At 40.8% G+C, this 17,299-nt stretch overlaps 1 protein-coding gene across 1 annotated transcript; it reads right to left on the reverse strand.

The window, feature by feature from the left end:
* Positions 1 to 915: 915 nt before the first annotated feature.
* POLG2 (DNA polymerase gamma 2, accessory subunit) lies at positions 916 to 15,554 on the reverse strand. The gene is made up of 8 exons (XM_081109068.1): positions 14,906 to 15,554; positions 8,257 to 8,383; positions 8,041 to 8,146; positions 7,129 to 7,302; positions 6,113 to 6,253; positions 4,493 to 4,573; positions 3,216 to 3,316; positions 916 to 1,117 (listed from the first exon to the last, which is right to left on the reverse strand). The coding sequence occupies exons 1-8, from the start codon at positions 15,465 to 15,467 to the stop codon at positions 952 to 954; spliced, it is 1,458 nt and encodes a 485-aa protein (XP_080965194.1). The 5' UTR covers positions 15,468 to 15,554; the 3' UTR covers positions 916 to 951.
* Positions 15,555 to 17,299: the final 1,745 nt, after the last annotated feature.

Consider the following 17,299-nt stretch of genomic DNA (forward strand, 5'->3'; position numbering starts at 1 on the left):
CCCTATCGCAGTTCAGGAGCCCTTGGGGGATGTCCTTGGTGCTGCTGCAGAAGCGGGAGAGGCTCCCGCCACCGCCACTGCACTCGCCAGCTGTGAGCCTGGCTCAGGGCTTCTGGCTGAGCAGCGCTCCCCCTGTGGGAGCACACTGATCACCAGGGGGCAGCTCCTGCATTGAGCATCTGCCCCCTGGTGATCAGTGCATGTCAGAATGACCAGTCATTCCGCCATTCGGTCAATTTGCATAACAGCCTTTTATTAAATAGGATTCTAGCCAACAAAAGAAGAAGACAGAATCAGAATATCACCACTTTGCCATCTCTAATGAACTGACTGATCTAGACATTGATCAATGACTGCTAGCATCCCCTCAAAAGAAACAACCAGCCCTAACTGGTTTGGCTCAGCAGATAGAGCGCCGGCCTGCAGATTCAAGGGTCCCAGGTTCGATTCCGGTCAAGGGCATGTACCTGGGTGCGGGCACATCCCCAGTAGGGGATGTGCAAGAGGCAGCTGAATCGATGTTTCTCATCGATGTTTCTAACTCGCTATCCCTCTCTCTTCCTCTCAGTAAAAAAAATCAATTAAAAAAAAAAGAAAAAAAGAAACAACCAGACATTAATGACTCCTGATGGGCGATCACAACAACCTAAATAATCTTGCCACAAAAATTGAACTTAAAAGCTAATCAAGCCGCTGGATTCAATTTCCAACCTAGAGGAACAGGTTAAATAAACTACATCCTGGGGATGTAATAAATAAAATCGAAACAGTAAAAAACCCGATAATAATCCAATTCTGAGAGAGAGAAAGAGAGAGAGAGAGAGAGAGAGAGAGAGAGAGAGAGAGAGAGAGAATGAATCTATAGGATAAGAGAGCTAACAACCAATTTCAATAAATTAATATGACACCCAAATTAAAAAACACAAACATTTATTACACCAATATTGAAATTTATACATTCTTAGCTGATGATATATACTTGGTTAAAAAGTCTTTTACTTTGGATATATGCATCATTTCCTTCATAGTGGTGTCTCTACTTCTCAGATGTATTAATCCATTCTCCAAAGTAGCATCAGTAATCAAAACTGTGAAGAGGATACTCATTTCATCATATCTAAGAAAAAAGGTAGTTAAACAAAATACATGCACACAAACATAAATTGTAAGTGTACCACATTAGCAGCTTTAAATACTTTAGAACCCATGCTACTTTCAGGGTCACGAAACTCAAAGCAAGGCTGGAGGGCTAGACCAAAACCACCTTTTTCAAGTTTCTGAACTGCATTCAAAGTAAAATTTTCAGAAAGTTTCTGACTTATTGTAATAGCTGAAAAGTCATGAAAAGAAAAGAAAATCTGAGAAATAATCAAAATACCATTTGGGGTGATATTATGGGTAAACCTCAGAATAACCTCCGCCTTTTGGTACTTTAATGCAGTCCAAGAAAATTGTTTTAGATGAAAGTCTCTTATAATGCTACCATAATAAAAGTCCAGTGCACAATATATCATACCAAAATAATGCTTGATATGTAACTTTGTAGGCTAGTAGCTTTTTAGCCAGTCACACTATCTCACTGTTTCTTTGCTCTGTTAGACTCTTATCAACATTACCTTATTTATCTATTTACTTGTTTACTGTCTATTTTATCCCACTAGAATATAAGCTGCATAAGAACAGGAAACTTCTCTGCCTTTTTTATTGCTATATCAAAGTACAGAAAACACACTAAGTGCTTAATAAATATTTGGATAAAAATATCCTAAAACAATAAAGCCTTTACTGTATCAAGAAAAACTATAATTTGATAACGTCCACATGACTCAAAGGATATGATTCTAGAACCGAGAGGGCTGAAAAGTTTAAATACCATCCCTTCGCTTTGGTTTATCTTACCCATAACAACCTACTTTTCTTTTTACATCATCTGAAAGGTGTATTTTAACCAATTATTAGAGAACTAAGGAGAAAAACACAAAGTTTGACAACTTTTCACCCAAAAGGTATGTATTCAACACAAAAAGCTACATAGCCGAAACCGGTTTGGCTCAATGGATAGAGCGTCGGCCTGCGGACTGCGAGATCCCAGGTTCGATTCCGGCCAAGGGCATATACCTGGGTTGGGGACACATCCCCAGTAGGAGATGTGCAGGAGGCAGCTGATCGATGTTTCTCTCTCATCGATGTTTCTAACTCTCTATCTCTCTCCCTTCCTCTCTGTAAAAAATTAATAAAATATATATTTAAAAAAAAAAAAAAGCTACATAAAATCACAAAATAAATCCAGAAGAAAGAATGAATTCCTTTATTAAAAAACAGAAGTTTTAAAACTAGAGACAGGAAGGTCAATTAGGATATTACTTCAATAATCCAGGCAAGAGATATTGGTGACCTTCACTTGGGTAGTAGCAGTGAAGATGGAGAGATGTGGATTTGAAATGTATCTAAGAAGCAGGGAGGCCGAAACCGGTTTGGCTCAGTGGATAGAGCGTCGGCCTGGGGACTGAAAGGTCCTAGGTTCGATTCCGGTCAAGGGCATGTACCTGGGTTGCGGGCACATCCCCGGTAGGAGATGTGCAGGAGGCGGCTGATCGATGTTTCTCTCTCATCGATGTTTCTAACTCTCTATCTCTCTCCCTTCCTCTCTGTAAAAAATCAATAAAATATATTTAAAAAGAAAAAAAAAAGAAGCAGGGAGCAACATTTAGTGACAAAATGGATGTGGAGAATAAGGAAGGGGGAGGAGCTAAGGATGACACCCGGGTTTTAATCTTGAGCGACCAGGTAAACAGAGATGCCAATCACTGAGGAGACTAGTTTTCTGTCCTCCGGGATGGAATTATTTTCCACTCAACCTCAAAATAAACCACAACTCCAGTAAGGGAAAGGCACTCTATTCAATAAATGCATCCAATGTACATAATTCCAATCCTGGTAAATTGATAAACTCAGGTATACATACTTCATGACATTAAGTCTTGAAGTTGCACATGGTATGTACTCAAGTATGCCTGATGAAGAGTGTTTCCTGCTGTAGCAATTAACTATGGGCATGTGGTTCGGTAAATGGGAAAATTAGGAATACTTTCAAGTTACATTATATAAAGAAATGTTTAGAAGAGAGATCTGTTACTCATAAAATAAAGAAGAAACATCTAAAAAAAACAACTCTGAAAAAAATACTGTTTTATCGAAAGGAAGACAATTCTTACTTTGAATAAAGTTGTTCCAATGAGGATTGTGCAGTTTCCAAATAACCAGGCCACACAGAAATTCCACTTTCTAGTAATTCATTAAACAGCCCTTGACAAACCTGGAAAAAAAATTCAAATATGAAAGAAATAAAAGTAGCTAGAGTGATTACTCTATTTTTTTGAAACCACAAGTCACCTTTTTCAATCTTAAAAATGGGCATAAATTCCTTTAATTATGTGATAATATTGCTTATAATTTACATATTGTACACTTAAAATTGTATACTTTCTCTGAAAATAAAGAAATTAAGCACTGCAAAGATGAATATTAAATGCAAATCTTCTGAGAGAAAATTTTATACCAAATATAAGAATTTTTATCATCATCATTCAAAACACAAATAAAACCAAAACAGGTTTTGTCAGAGAAAAACATAAGTCCAAAGGGCTATCTATGTCCACTCTAAAGTCATTTGAGTTGAGAAACTGAGTCCGAAAGTTTTTACTATCATGTCAGCAAGAGAAAAAAGAGCCAGGAGAGGGAAACTAAGGAGAAGCCACCAGAGAAGAATGAGAACAACTTCGAGAGCAGTATTCTTGGAGCAAACTAAAGAAAATGCTTCGAAAAGAAAAGAGGATTGATTAGTTACAGTGGAATGCTGGAGACAAAAGCCTGACTGAAAATACACACATAATAATGAGTCAATGACATAGTAAATTTACTGTTTTCTTAACAAGCAATGGTGAAGCAAAATGAAGCAAAATTTTAAACGCCCCTGCCCTGGCCAGTGTTATTTAGTGGTTGGAGCGTCGGCCAAGCACCCAAAGGTCTCCTGTTCAATTTCCGGTCAAGGGCATATACCTGGGTTGTGGGTTCAGGAGGCAACCAGTCAATGTCTCTCTCTCACATCAATGTTTCTTTCTTCCTCTCTCCCTTTCACCCTCCCTGAAAAAAAAAAACGGGGAAAAAAATATCCTCCCATGAGGATTAACAAAAAAAAAGTGTTGTTTTTGTATGTGTGCTTTTTAAACACCCTTAACAATCTAGAGCTAAAACATTAGAGTAGGATTTCTCCCATTTGGCTCTGCTGACATAATATGTTTAGAAGCAACCCTGGCCTCCATTAGATCGATTCCAGTAGCACCCCTTCCCCACTGTGACAATCAAAAGTGTCCTACTTGAAGAAAAATAATTTTTTAAAAAGTAGATCAAAATAAAATTCTAAATGGCAAACTCATTTACTTGAAATAATGGTTATAATTAAAATAATGACATCAGAACTCATTTAACCCACCTGTCTTAGTTCCACTGTTGGGCCTTTTCCCATATCCAAAGCAACCTTAATAGGGGCTAGACAAGGGTGAAGCTTAAGTACCTAAAGCAAATGAAAGGGGTGGGAGAACAATACATCTTAAAATACAAGCACTAACAAACATGGGCTTCTTAAACAGTAAAATTTTCTGTGTGAAAATGGAAGCTAGCTGGGGCCGCACAAAAACCTGTAACAATGTCTTCATTTGTGTATATCCAGCTGCTCATGGATTTCTCCAGATGTTCTGCAGAAATGAGTTCGCCTGATACTCTCCCATTTTCCTGACAACTCTATTTTTTGTCAGTCAAAATGCCTCCTGGCATCGTTTTCCCACTCAGCTGGGGCCATATGGACTTACCACTTAGAAAGAGTGGAGGTGGGAAGAAATGGTCAGATTCAGGATATATTTTGAAGGCAAAGTCAAATAGGTTTTGCTGGTGGTTTGATGTGGGGTATAAGAAAAAGGATCCACCTTGTTTGTATGCTACAGACACCCTATAAATCCCATCCCCCAGAGCAGTTTCATAATTTGACTTATGGCCATAGGTTAACCGAGCACTGCATAATCAATCACTTAACTACACAGAGTGGTGCTACAAACTCAGTTTCCAAATCCAGTTGAACACTCAACATGTTAAAACTTTTGATTTGGGACAGCTGCCTTTCACATTCAAGGAGAATATGACTATTCTAAACTCTTGCCACTTAAATCCCTACTCCTCCACATTTTAAGCAAATACTTGCCTCCTAATTCCCTAAGAAAATACAGTGTATGAATAAAACTTCCTGCAAAGGCTAACCAGTCCTGGTAGCCTATTTATATCTATACCATCATTTCTTTCCTCCCTGTTTCAAATAACTCCTTTTCAAATCCCTCCACCTATACTCTTGATTCTGTCTTGATTCTTCCTGTTCCAAAATTTTACTTCTTAAAAAAAAATTCATCTTTATTATTGAAAGTATTACAGATGTTCTTTTTTCCCCCACTGACTCCCCAAATCTTACTCTTTAGTAATTTCTTTCCTTTCCTACATAGTAATTTCTTTCCTATAGCATTAACCCCTCCTGCCTCTTGATTTGATTCCCTCACCTCCCCCCCCCCAAAAAAAAAAATTGTTTGTCCTAAAATAAGCCTTTCCCTTAACCCAGGCCCATATCTAATCCCTATGATGCAGTGATCAGCCACTCGGGATCAGACCAGAAGCAGAGGTGAACACCACAGTTTTGACCTTGTCTGTCTTATTTACTCTTACTTAACACTCAGCTTCTGAGGCAAATGGGAGCTACCAATGGAAAGGCTTAGAGGCTAAAAATCAGAGATAGCTGTCTAGTTCCCTAAGATGAAACAGAAATGCCTTTGGAATTACCCAATAGAAATGTCTTGTTCTATTCTGTGAGCACCTGCTTATTATTCCTGCAGCCAGATTTAAAAAAAATAAAAATAAAAAAACAACAACACTGAAAAATACTCAAATTACTTGCACTAAAGAAAATTTTATTTTTCAGACTTTATGTTAGAAACCAAGCACATTAACCTTGAAAAAAGGAGGGAAACATATATTTTTTTGTTTCCCAAGTCTATCTCTGAAATATCAAAAGCACCTTTCTATGAAGATTTTTCTTTCTTGTAAAGGAGTTCTCTGTTAGCTGGAAAGAATCGTAGAGGTAAGCCAGCATGCCTCGGTCCAGATCTCCATTTATAGATAAGACAGAAGGAACCACATTTTTTCGTCCATCTCGGCCCTTCACAGAAAAGTAGAACAAAACCAAAGTATCATTTAGCAGAGCTATCTTTTAAAATTACACATTTTAGACTTACAAAATCAGAACATAAATTGACCAATAAATCTAGAAAAAATGATAACATTAATTATTTTAAAATCACCATTTGGCAATCCTTTGTGGTAATAATTGATTTGGGCAAGAATCATCAATAGAAGCTGCAACTGGTTGGTCAAAATTTTGTGAAAAGCAAATAGTCTTTAAGTACCTGCCCACAAAAGACTTATTAATTACTTATCAATTAATAAATACAACTTTACATTGGAGAAACCCAGCATGCATAGCAACATCTAGCAACATGTTAACCAAGTGATAAAAGTTAATATCGCCAATAACCAATTTATATCACAAGCCTTCTATGATATAATGAATGGGCTGGGCAGCACCATTTCTGTGGCTGAAGAAACATGAAAAAAACTCAAACTAAAGAACATCCTACAAAGGAACTGGCCTGTACTCTTCAAGAACATCAAGATCATGAGAGATAAGGAAAGACACAAGGAGTTATTCATTTGAAGACTATAAAGATACACAACTGTATGAAGTATGTGACTTGATAAGGTCCAGGACCTATAAAGGGCATACTGGAATAATCGGTTACATTTGAAGGGTTCTCTGATGGGATGGTAATCCTGAATTACTCTTACCAGTACTTTCCTCATTTTGATGGTTGCACTGTGGTTACATAGGCGAGTGTCCTTCCACTCGAGAAATACATACTGAAGTATTAAGAGATCATGTGCACATGTCTGCAGCTTATTTTCATTCAAATGGTCCAAAAATGATCACAGAGAATCTGGGTAAAGGATACATTACGAGTTCAAGGTAATACATACATGTAATTGAGACACGTTTCCAGGATACATGTGTAAAAGTTCCTGATCTCCTAGATTCCACAGGGTTTCTATTGACTCCTTTCCCCAGGGAAAATTGTAGTAAAGTTTGTTTCCTTTTCGTCCCTCTTCATCCTGACAGTCACTGCTGCTGAAGTTAGATGGACTCACAGCAAACTGAAAAAGAAAGTTCATTTGTCTTATTAACTTATTACAGTAAGTGTTGAAAAGTAAGTTGCTTAAGGCTATTATGCAGCAGCTGAATAAAAATGGTCAAGCTCAAATCAAAACTACAGAGAAAAACTGTTGATGATCATATATATGTTCATGTTGGAAGGCAACCAAGAACTGAGATGAAGAAGTATCACATACTATACTTATCCTTTTGTAAAGAGCTTGACTGTTTGTGATTATTCCACTTAATTTAGGTAGGTGTTTGGGGATTTTAAGAGTTGGAGAAATGGGGAGACAAAAATGCTTACTTCAACTCTTTCGTCTTCAGCGTATACTAAAACTTGATTACAAATTTATAGAACCATTTTGACTAATATGGAGAGTTCGTGGAGATAGGGAACAAAAGTTAAAGCCGTATGAGCAGACAAGGGTCAAATTCATACCAGCCAGGAATGCCAGGTGAGGAATGTGAACTTTACCTTGAATGTAAAAGCTTATCAACAAAGGCTTCTGAGCAAGAGAGAAATATTAACAGATGTCTTTACCAAAGTAACTTTGTTATATGGAACAATGAAAATCATTAGAGTTTTTTATTTGTATTTGTTGATTTAGTATAGCTGTATCTTATAAATATAATATAGCTCCATCAAAATTTTTCATTTATTAAAGAGAAATATTACCTCTGACACATTAAGACAACATACTTATTAACTATTGAATTAAGGGTGATTACTGTAGTACCTTTCTCCACCATAGGAGTCGATGACGTAACCAGAAATCAAGCCACTGGCTGGCAGTTCTTGCTGAAGTAAACCATACCAGTGAAGCTTCCGTCGTCTCACCGATTCTTTGAATATCAGAAATATCAAATAGTTACTTATTTGAAAATTATATAATCTATCTCAAAGTGAAAATGACTGATTCTTGACTATTTAAACACAAGTCATTTTTCTGTACCTTTTAACACCATTAGATGTCTGCTTAGTATCAGAAGCAGGATGAAAACACACTCCAATCTGAGCGAGGCCATAAGGCAGCCTCTTGTTTACCAGATCCAGGCAATTAACATAGTGCTCCAAGGCCCCTGTCAAAAGGTAAATCAATCATCATATAAAATTATTCTATAAACCCAAATCATTTTGGTCAATTCACAGGCAAATTAATAATATATTAATGCTAACACAACAGTACAAGTAGCATGGAGCTATTTATTAAGGCAGATCTTAATTACCACTTAATTTTAGGTAGCTTTCCCCCAACTTTTCAGTTTGAAGATTTTCAAGTCTACAAGGAAGTTGAAATAGTACAATAAACAAATATCTGTAAACTTTTTACTGACATTCACCCATTACCAACATTTTGCCACTTTTTTTGTTCACCCCAAAAACATTTCAGCATTCATCTCCTAATTTTCTGTTACCATTACACCATAAAATTAATCATACCATAATTTCATCTAACATATGGTCAATATCCTTATTTTGTCCAATTATCACCCATGTCATTTATTGCTGTTCTCTTTCTCCGTAAGGTTCAAACACCATTTTGACCACATCTCTTTAATCTCTTTGAATCTAGAACATTTCCCCTGACTCCTCCCTCTCTAACTTTGCTTTTAATGACATTGACTTTTGAGTCCAAGCCAGTCATAGATTATCTCACATTAGAGATTTGTCTGACTGCTTCCTTATGATTTAATTTGGGTTAATTATTTTTAGCAGAAATAATACTACGTAGTCGATGTGAATGTCTTAGTGCATCTTAACAGGAGGAACAAAATATCAAATTATCCTATTAATGAAACAAATGTGATTACTTGATTAAGGTAATCCATTTCCTAACAAAACCCTGCTCCCCCACAATCTTCCACCTATATTTTAGAATCCACTAATGATCCTTGCTTGAATCAATTATACCTTTAGGGATTATAAAATCATACCATGGTGATTTTTCTTTTTTTAAAAAAAATAACTCATTTATTTGTTATTTTATTTTTATATATTTTATTGATTTTTTTTACAGAGAAGAAGGGAGAGGGGATAGAGAGTTAGAAACATCGATGAGAGAGAAACATCGATCAGGTGCCTCTTGCACAACTCCTACTGGGGATGTGCCTGCAACCAAGGCACATGCCCTTGACCGGAATCGAACCTGGGACCTTTCAGTCCGCAGGCTGACGCTCTATCCACTGAGCCAAACCAGTTAGGGCACATGGTGATTTTTCTAATCAATCTTTCCTTCTACATTTATTGCACAGTTTGTGTACTAGTAAAAACATTAATTTTCTCTACTTTTCCCTCCAACAGCAACCTCAATCATTTATTTCTTTCGTTAACACTATGGTTTAATTATTTTAAATTTTATTTAATGTGTTATGATCCATTACCATCAATATTTACTTTCATGTTCAATTTGTCCCAAATTTAGCCAGTGGGAGAGAGTCTCCTTCAAGCCAGCATGTGTCCTTTTGACATGATCCCACAAGTCTTCAAGTAATGCCTTGCTTTCTAGCACCATAAAATGTCCCAAACTCACCTTGTATTTTCCCTGCCCTGGACCTGGAATCAGCCATTTCTCCAAGCACTGGTTTCCTTTAGAAACCAAACGTTGGGTACTAGGTGTACTCATTGCTATTGTCATTGCTTCTAGGCCCTTTCAATGAAGAAAGTTAGGAAATTTTTTTTTTATCCTGAGTTCATACTGATATTGCCAATTCAAATTTAACATTAAAAAATGTATTCGTCTTATATTTTTTCCTTTTTTTTCTTTTATATTTGCATCTCTTTTCTATTACTGAGAAAATCCTGGTTTCTAAGAACATTAATCTATTTGCTTTATCCCATAATATATATGAAATATCCTCAGTTACAATTCCAACATTCCTATTTAGAGTAAACCTAAGTTCAAAATTTCTTTGTAGTTGTCTATGCTAGTTATATAAAAGGTTATATCCCACTAAATGACAGGAATGTGTTCAAAAGTTACTTGAGATTCCCACTAGCTTGTTGATAGCTGGTCCAGAAACTTAAAAAAAAAAAAGAAATCTGGCCGAAACCGGTTTGGCTCAGTGGATAGAGCATTGGCCTGCAGACTGAAGGGTCCCAGGTTCGATTCCGGTCAAGGGCATGTACCTGGGTTGTGGGCACATCCCCAGTGGGAGATGTGCAGGAGGCAGCTGATCGATGTTCCTCTCTCATCGATGTTTCTAACTCTGTATCTCTCTCCCTTCCTCTCTGTAAAAAATCAGTAAAATATATTTAAAAAAAAATCTGTTTAAAGACACGGGAGAACACCTTAGGTGGTTTGGCTCAGTGGCTAGAGCATTGACCTGTGGATTGAAGGGTCCCGGGTTTGATTCCAGTCAAGGGCACATGCCCAGGTTGCAGGCTCAATCCCCAGTGAGGGGCATGCAAGAGGCAACCGATCAATGATTTTCTCTCATTATTGATGTTTCTATCTCTCTCCCTCTCCCTTCCTCTTTGAAATCAATAAAAATATACATATTTTTAAAAAGACACAGGAGAACTATCAAGGCAGTAAGGACGTGAGGGTCCAAATTTTGGAGAAAAGGGAAGGGCATATTTTCCCTTTCAGTGCTACTTTTCCAATTCTCAAGTAGCAGAGCTGAGCAAAACTTCCTGACATTTTATGTGATTGGAAAGTACAAAAATTACAGTTCCTGCCCTAGCCAGTTTGGTTCAGTGGATAGAGTAAACTCAAGGGTCCCGGGTTCAATTCTGGTCAAGGGCACATGCCCAGGTTGTGGGCTCAATCCCAATAGGGGATGTGCAGGAGGCAGCCGGTCAATGATTCTCCCTCATCACTGATGTTTCTCTCTCTCTCCCTCTCCCTTCCTCTCTGAAATATATATATATATCCTATATAATAAAAGGGTAACATGCAAATCAACCAAACAGCAGAATGACCAGTTGCTATGATGCGCACTGACCACCAGGGAGCAGACACTCAACGCAGGCGCTGCCCCCTAGTGGTCAGTGCGCTCCCACAGGGGTAGCTCTGCTCAGCCAAAACCAGGCTCACAGCTGGCAAACGCAGAGGTGGTGGTGGGAGCCTCTCCCACCTCTGCAGCAGCGCTAAGGACCACTAAGCCAAGGAGCGGGCCTAAGCCGGTAGGTGGACATCCCCAGAGGGGTCCTGGACTGTGAGAGGGCGCAGGCCAGGCTGGGAAACCCCCACCCCCACCCCCCAGTGCATGAATGTCATGCACCAGGCCTCTAATCTAATCTAATAAAAGAGAAACATGGTAATTGGCGTACGACCGCTACCCTTCCCATTGGCTAATCAGGGTGATATGCAAATTAACTGTCAGCCAAGATGGCGGCCGGCAGCCAGGCAGCTTGAAACTAATATAAGGCTTCCTTGCTTCAGTGACGGAGGACTGCAACGTTTCCCGCCTGCCTTGCTGGCCTCTGAGCCTGCAGTTTGAAACATTTTAACAAATATAGAAGCTAAAAAAAACCCCCAGAAACCAGCTTTCAGTGAGCTGGGATCTCAGAACTGGATTCAGAGCTGGAGTTATACACTGTTCCGATTACCTACTTTTAGCAGAGGAGGCCTAAGAGCTGGAGCCTCAGAGCTAAAGCTGGCCCAGAATTTTAAAAAAAAGAAAGGAGCGGTTGGGAGCTTCCGTCACCCGCCAGCCTGAAAACAGCCCTCAGCCTCTCACCCAGGCTGGCCAGGCACCCCAGTGGGGACCCCAACACTGAAGGGTGTGTGACCAGCTGCAAACAGCCATCATCCCCTCACCCAGGTTGGCCAAGCACCCCAGTGGGGACCCCACCCTGAATGGTGTGTGACCAGCTGCAAACAGCCATCATCCCCTCACCCAGGCTGGCCAGGCACCCCAGTGGGGACCCCCACCCTGATCCAGAACATCCTTCAGGGCAAACCAGCCAGCCGCACCCATGCACCAGGCCTCTATCCTATATAGTAAAAGGGTAATATGCCTCCCAGCACCGGGATCAGCAGAGCCGAGTGGCCTCCCGGCAACGGGATCAGCGTGACAGGGGGCAGCGCCCAAACCCCCTGATTGCCCTGCGGCTCTGTGTGTGACAGGGGGTGGGGCCACAACCTCCCTATCCACCCTGCTCTGTTCATGACAGGGGGCAGTGCCCCAACCCCCGGATTGGCCCTGCTCTGTGCATGTCAGGGGGTGGCGCTGCAACCTCCCTATCGACCCTGCCTTGAGTGTGACAGGGGGCGGTGCCCCAACCCCCCAATCGGCCCTACCCTGAGCGTGACTGGGGGTGGCATCGCAACCTCCCAATCCGCCCTGCTCTGTGCATGACAGGGGGCGATGCCCCAATTCCCCAATCGGCCCTGCTCTGAGCCCGACCAGGGGCTGCACCTAGGGATTGGGCCTGCCCTCTGCCACCTGGGAGCAGGCCTAAGCCAGCAGGTCGTTATCTCCCGAGGGGTCCCAGACTGCGAGAGGGCACAGGCCGGGCTGAGGGGTGCACAAATTTTTGTGCACCGGGCCTCTAGTATATATAGAAAATTATAGTTCCTGGTTCATCAAGGAGGGGCCCTGGTAAATACCCACAACTTTCACTAGGGACACTACACTCTAAAGCAGCGGTTCTCAACCTGTGAGTCACCAATCTGTGGGTTGCGACCCCTTTGGGGATCGAACAACCCTTTCACAGGGGTTGTCTAAGACCATCGGAAAACACATATATAATTATTGTTTTTGTGATTAATCACTATGCTTTAATTATGTTCAATTTGTAACAATGAAAATACATCCTGCATATCAGATATTTACATTACGATTCATAACAGTAGCAAAATTACAGTTATGAAGTAGCAACGAAAATAATTTTATGGTTGGAGGTCACCACAACATGAGGAACTGTATTAAAGGGTCGTGGCATTAGGAAGGTTGAGAACCGCTGCTCTAGAGGTAGAGATGACTGAAAAGACAGCCCAGCCTCCAAATAAACTTAATCCTGGATTGTTATTAAGAGGATATGTTCCCACTCTAGCTGCCTGCCAAAAGAAAAAGAAGTAAAACCTTCCAGAAGGAAGAAAACACCACTCAAAGCTTCAATTTATCTCTACCATTTTTCACAACTTAACCTAGAATATCAGGAAAGTCCAAATGACCAAAAGCCCAGAGAAAAACAGATAGTAGAAACAGAAAATTGTGAGTTACTGGACATGGACTTTAAAATGGGATTGTGTTTAACTAAAATATGGTAATTATCACAGAAAGGCAGAAGAGAATGAGTAAAAATATTTGAAGACACAATGGCCAAGAATTTTAAAAAACCAATCATAAAGTAAGAAAGGGTGCCCAGCCAGTGTGACTCAGTGGTTGAGCATCGACCTATGAACCAGAAGGTCAAGGTTCAATTCCTGGTCAGGGCCCATGCACAGGGCAATTCCAGGGTTGCCGGCTGGATCCCCAGTGGGGGACATGCAGGAGGCAGCCAATCAATGATTCTCTCTCATCATTGATGTTTCTGTCTCTCTCTCTCTCTCTCTCCTTCTCTGAAATCAATATATTAAAAGAAAACAAAACAAAAAGGTTATTGGAAATAGAAAGCAAGGGCAAACCGGGTAACTCTAACACTAGATAACCAAAGGATTTGGCAAATAGATGGATTAAGTTTCCTACAGGCAACAAAAAGTCTGACACAACATAGATGCTTTGATGGGTGGGCATCTAAGAGAGCTAAGTTTCATTTTCTAATAAGGAAGAAAAGATTGATTGGGGGAGAGGGCATGGTAATGAGCAGTGGTTTAACTCCCCCAAAATAAAACCATGGAATAAAGTAGTGTAAATAAAAATTATCACACTTATTCGTTTGTTTCCATTTGATTCATTCCCTTAAGGAAATCTTTAACAATTTATAATGTAGGTACTGATTTTCAGAGAACCATGGACATTGGTTATTTTAAATTACTTTATAGTACCACTTAATGAAAAATGGCAAGGATAGCATTTTGCAAAGATGAGATGCTGTGGCTGCAAGTTGGTCCTATAAAGAACCCGAGTTGTTTTGTTTTCAGCATCTCTGCAATCACGTTCTGTTTGACTTTAAAGGCAAATGGTCCTCTAAAAGTTTGTGTATCCACTCAAAAGTCACTTGTAAAGCTTGATTAGCCCTGTTTTGCCTACATGACTCTCGAAACAACAGATTGTAGATCAGAAAAACCAGGGAAGGGCATTTTCTTTTTGCTCTAGAAAAATGAGTTTTGATTTTGTGTGAAACTGAAGGGTGACTGTGGACGTATCTACAAGCATTTTAGTAACGATGAACAAATGATTGAAATACAGGCTTTAATTTAGGTCCTAATTCTAGGGCTGCTCAATTAACTCTAAAATTATAGGGGTTGCTCTGTGAAATGAAGAGCATTACCAGGTTGGTCCTTCGGTCAGATTCTTTAAGTAACAGTAAAGATTACATGGCCAGTTTTCTCCAGCGCAGAAGCACTGTCAATACACCCAACTACCTCAAAAAGTGAGAACCACATAATCTCCTTTCCACGTGAGTAAAGGGCCAGCTGCAATTCGCAGAGTCGCGCGAGATTGCCTTTCCACCCCGACACCTATTTTGAAGCATGAAATCATGAAGCATACCGTGAAGGAGGTTCTCCCGTAGTTTCCCAGAAGTTTTTAATAAGTTCTCAAGAAATGCTACTAGCTGTTCCTTACTCAGTTCTTTGTCTTGCAGGATTTCGCGTAGAGTTTCTGCGGAAACTAACCTGAAGGCATTGTCCCCGGGCAGCGAAGGGCCCGATTCATGGTGGAGGGCGTCTACCGGAAAGACCTGTTCCCTGAACACCACCACGGAGGACCACCATTCTGCCACCAAGTTCTTCCGCAACTCTAAGCCCAAGGGGCCAAAGCCGGCGTGGCACCCGCTCAGGAGAGAATCTCGGCTAACCCGCCGCTGGGTGCCATTGAGGAAATGCCTTCTCTGACAGATCTCTACCAGCGCTTCGCTCCCCTCTCCAGACTCGGGGGCTTCTCTTGGTTCGCTCCCCCCAGGCAGCTCCGCGGGCGACCTCGGGGGCTCTCCAAGGAGGCTACTCCCTTCCGTCAACCGCTCTGGCTGGCCCCCATCTACTCGACCCCCAAAACCAGACAACAGGCATCTGCAGGCTTTCTGGCCGGCCCTGACGACTGCCCCAGAGCGCATCGCCCTCGGCAGTTAAAGTACACAGTCTATTAGCTAGCAACCCCTACAAACAGCCGCAACCATAAGAACCCGGAACTTCGCAGCCGCGTCGGAAGTGAGCTTGCGTGCAGCTGGCCCCGCCCACGGAAGCACGTCAGGGTCCCGGCCGCGGCCGCAGCCGCAGCCGCCCAGGGCGACAGGCCCTTCTCCCCTCGTCAAGCCAGGTCCCCCAGCCAGTGCTTTTTTTAATGTATTTTATTGATTTTTTAAGGAGAGGAAGGTAGAGGGGTAGAGCGCTAGAAACATCGATTCAGCCGCCTCCTGCACACTCCCTACTGGGGATGTGCCCGCAACCAAAGTACATGCCCTTGACCAGAATCGAACCTGGGACCCTTCAGTCTGCAGGCCGATGCTCTATCCACTGAGCCAAACCAGTTAGGGCCCAGCCAGTGTTTTCATGTCCTCATCACAGATAAAGGGCATTCCCATCTGCTTTTCACTGTCGTGCGGTAGCCACTGCTACCATCAGCTTCACTTTCCTTCTCCATTCTCTTGCGCATCAGACGTAAAAATACTTAAGATTGAGGTTATGTGAAGAACATCTAAGTGCTAACGAAAATATACGTTGGTTCCCATTTTTTAAGTCTTAGTCCTTTATGGTGGTTTAGAAACCCAGGTCTTCCAAATGCACTACCAGCGTGCCTACCCGTCAGAGCAGTTCTCTCCTGGATGTGAATGGGGTTGTAACTTGGAAGAGGTGGGGTCACTTTACTGTCTCAAAGGGCAGTGCCGGGCTAGTACCATCTGCACCACTTGGGAACCTTAACCTGCTGAGGGACTCCGCAATGTTTTAAGTAAGTCTGCATGTGAATGTGTTCCTACAGCTGAGAACCTATAATAAGTTGCTCTTCCAGAAGTTCCTTTTAGGTTTCATCAAAACATGCAATAAATAAAACTTGACCACCAGTTTAAAACAGAGATCCAGGATTGCCTAGCAGGCCTGTTAATTTTACAATCTCCATTTTAACAGTAAAAGCCCTTAAGAAAATTGCCCAAAAAGTGTAAAAGGTGAAAATGGCTCATCCCCAAACCCATGATTCCCGTCCTCCAGGTTCCCTTCAAGTTTGGTTAGGAAAACCTTGAAAAATGAATTCATGTAAAATTTACTAGGTTCCACTAAGCTAACCAGGAGGGGCAGTTTGTGGAGAAGGGTAACAGCTTAGCAATTAACAGTAATATAGAACAGCTAAAATTTTTCATCGCAATAGTGTTGTAGGACCTCAGACTATCATTCCATACAGTAAGTGTGCAAGTTTATAAAAAGAGAAACTAGAAAATGAAAACGATTGGTAGGAAGCAATTACATTAACTGCAAAGCTGGGCACTATTAATGTACGTTTCCCACACTCAAGAAACGCACCAAAGAGGCCTATACGCAAATAAATCAGAGAGAGAATGGGGAGAAAAAAAAAACATTTATTAAAGACAACCACAGGCTGGACACAACACACATGCTAAAAAGTGGACTGTCTTTTAAAATTTACTTCAAAGGTAAATAGATAAATGTTTCCCACAGCCCCACAATCATTTCAATTAAGTGTTTACAAATTTAAAGGCCCACAGTAGACATTAAACAGTAAAATATGTTAATTCCAACCTACCCTGAAAGCTTATGAATTGTCATTACAAATTTGACCTACCATGCTATTGAAAACTGTTAAAGGTTTATCAGTTTTCAATGTATTAGTCCTAAAAATACTTCCCTCCCCCTCCACAAACTATTTCAGAGATAAGGCATTAACACCAATTAAAGCCTCAGTTTAATTATCAGAATTTAAATGTCTTAAGACTTC

This window comes from Myotis nattereri, assembly GCF_964212035.1.
Source record: "Myotis nattereri genome assembly, chromosome: 16".
Lineage (NCBI taxonomy): Eukaryota > Metazoa > Chordata > Mammalia > Chiroptera > Vespertilionidae > Myotis > Myotis nattereri.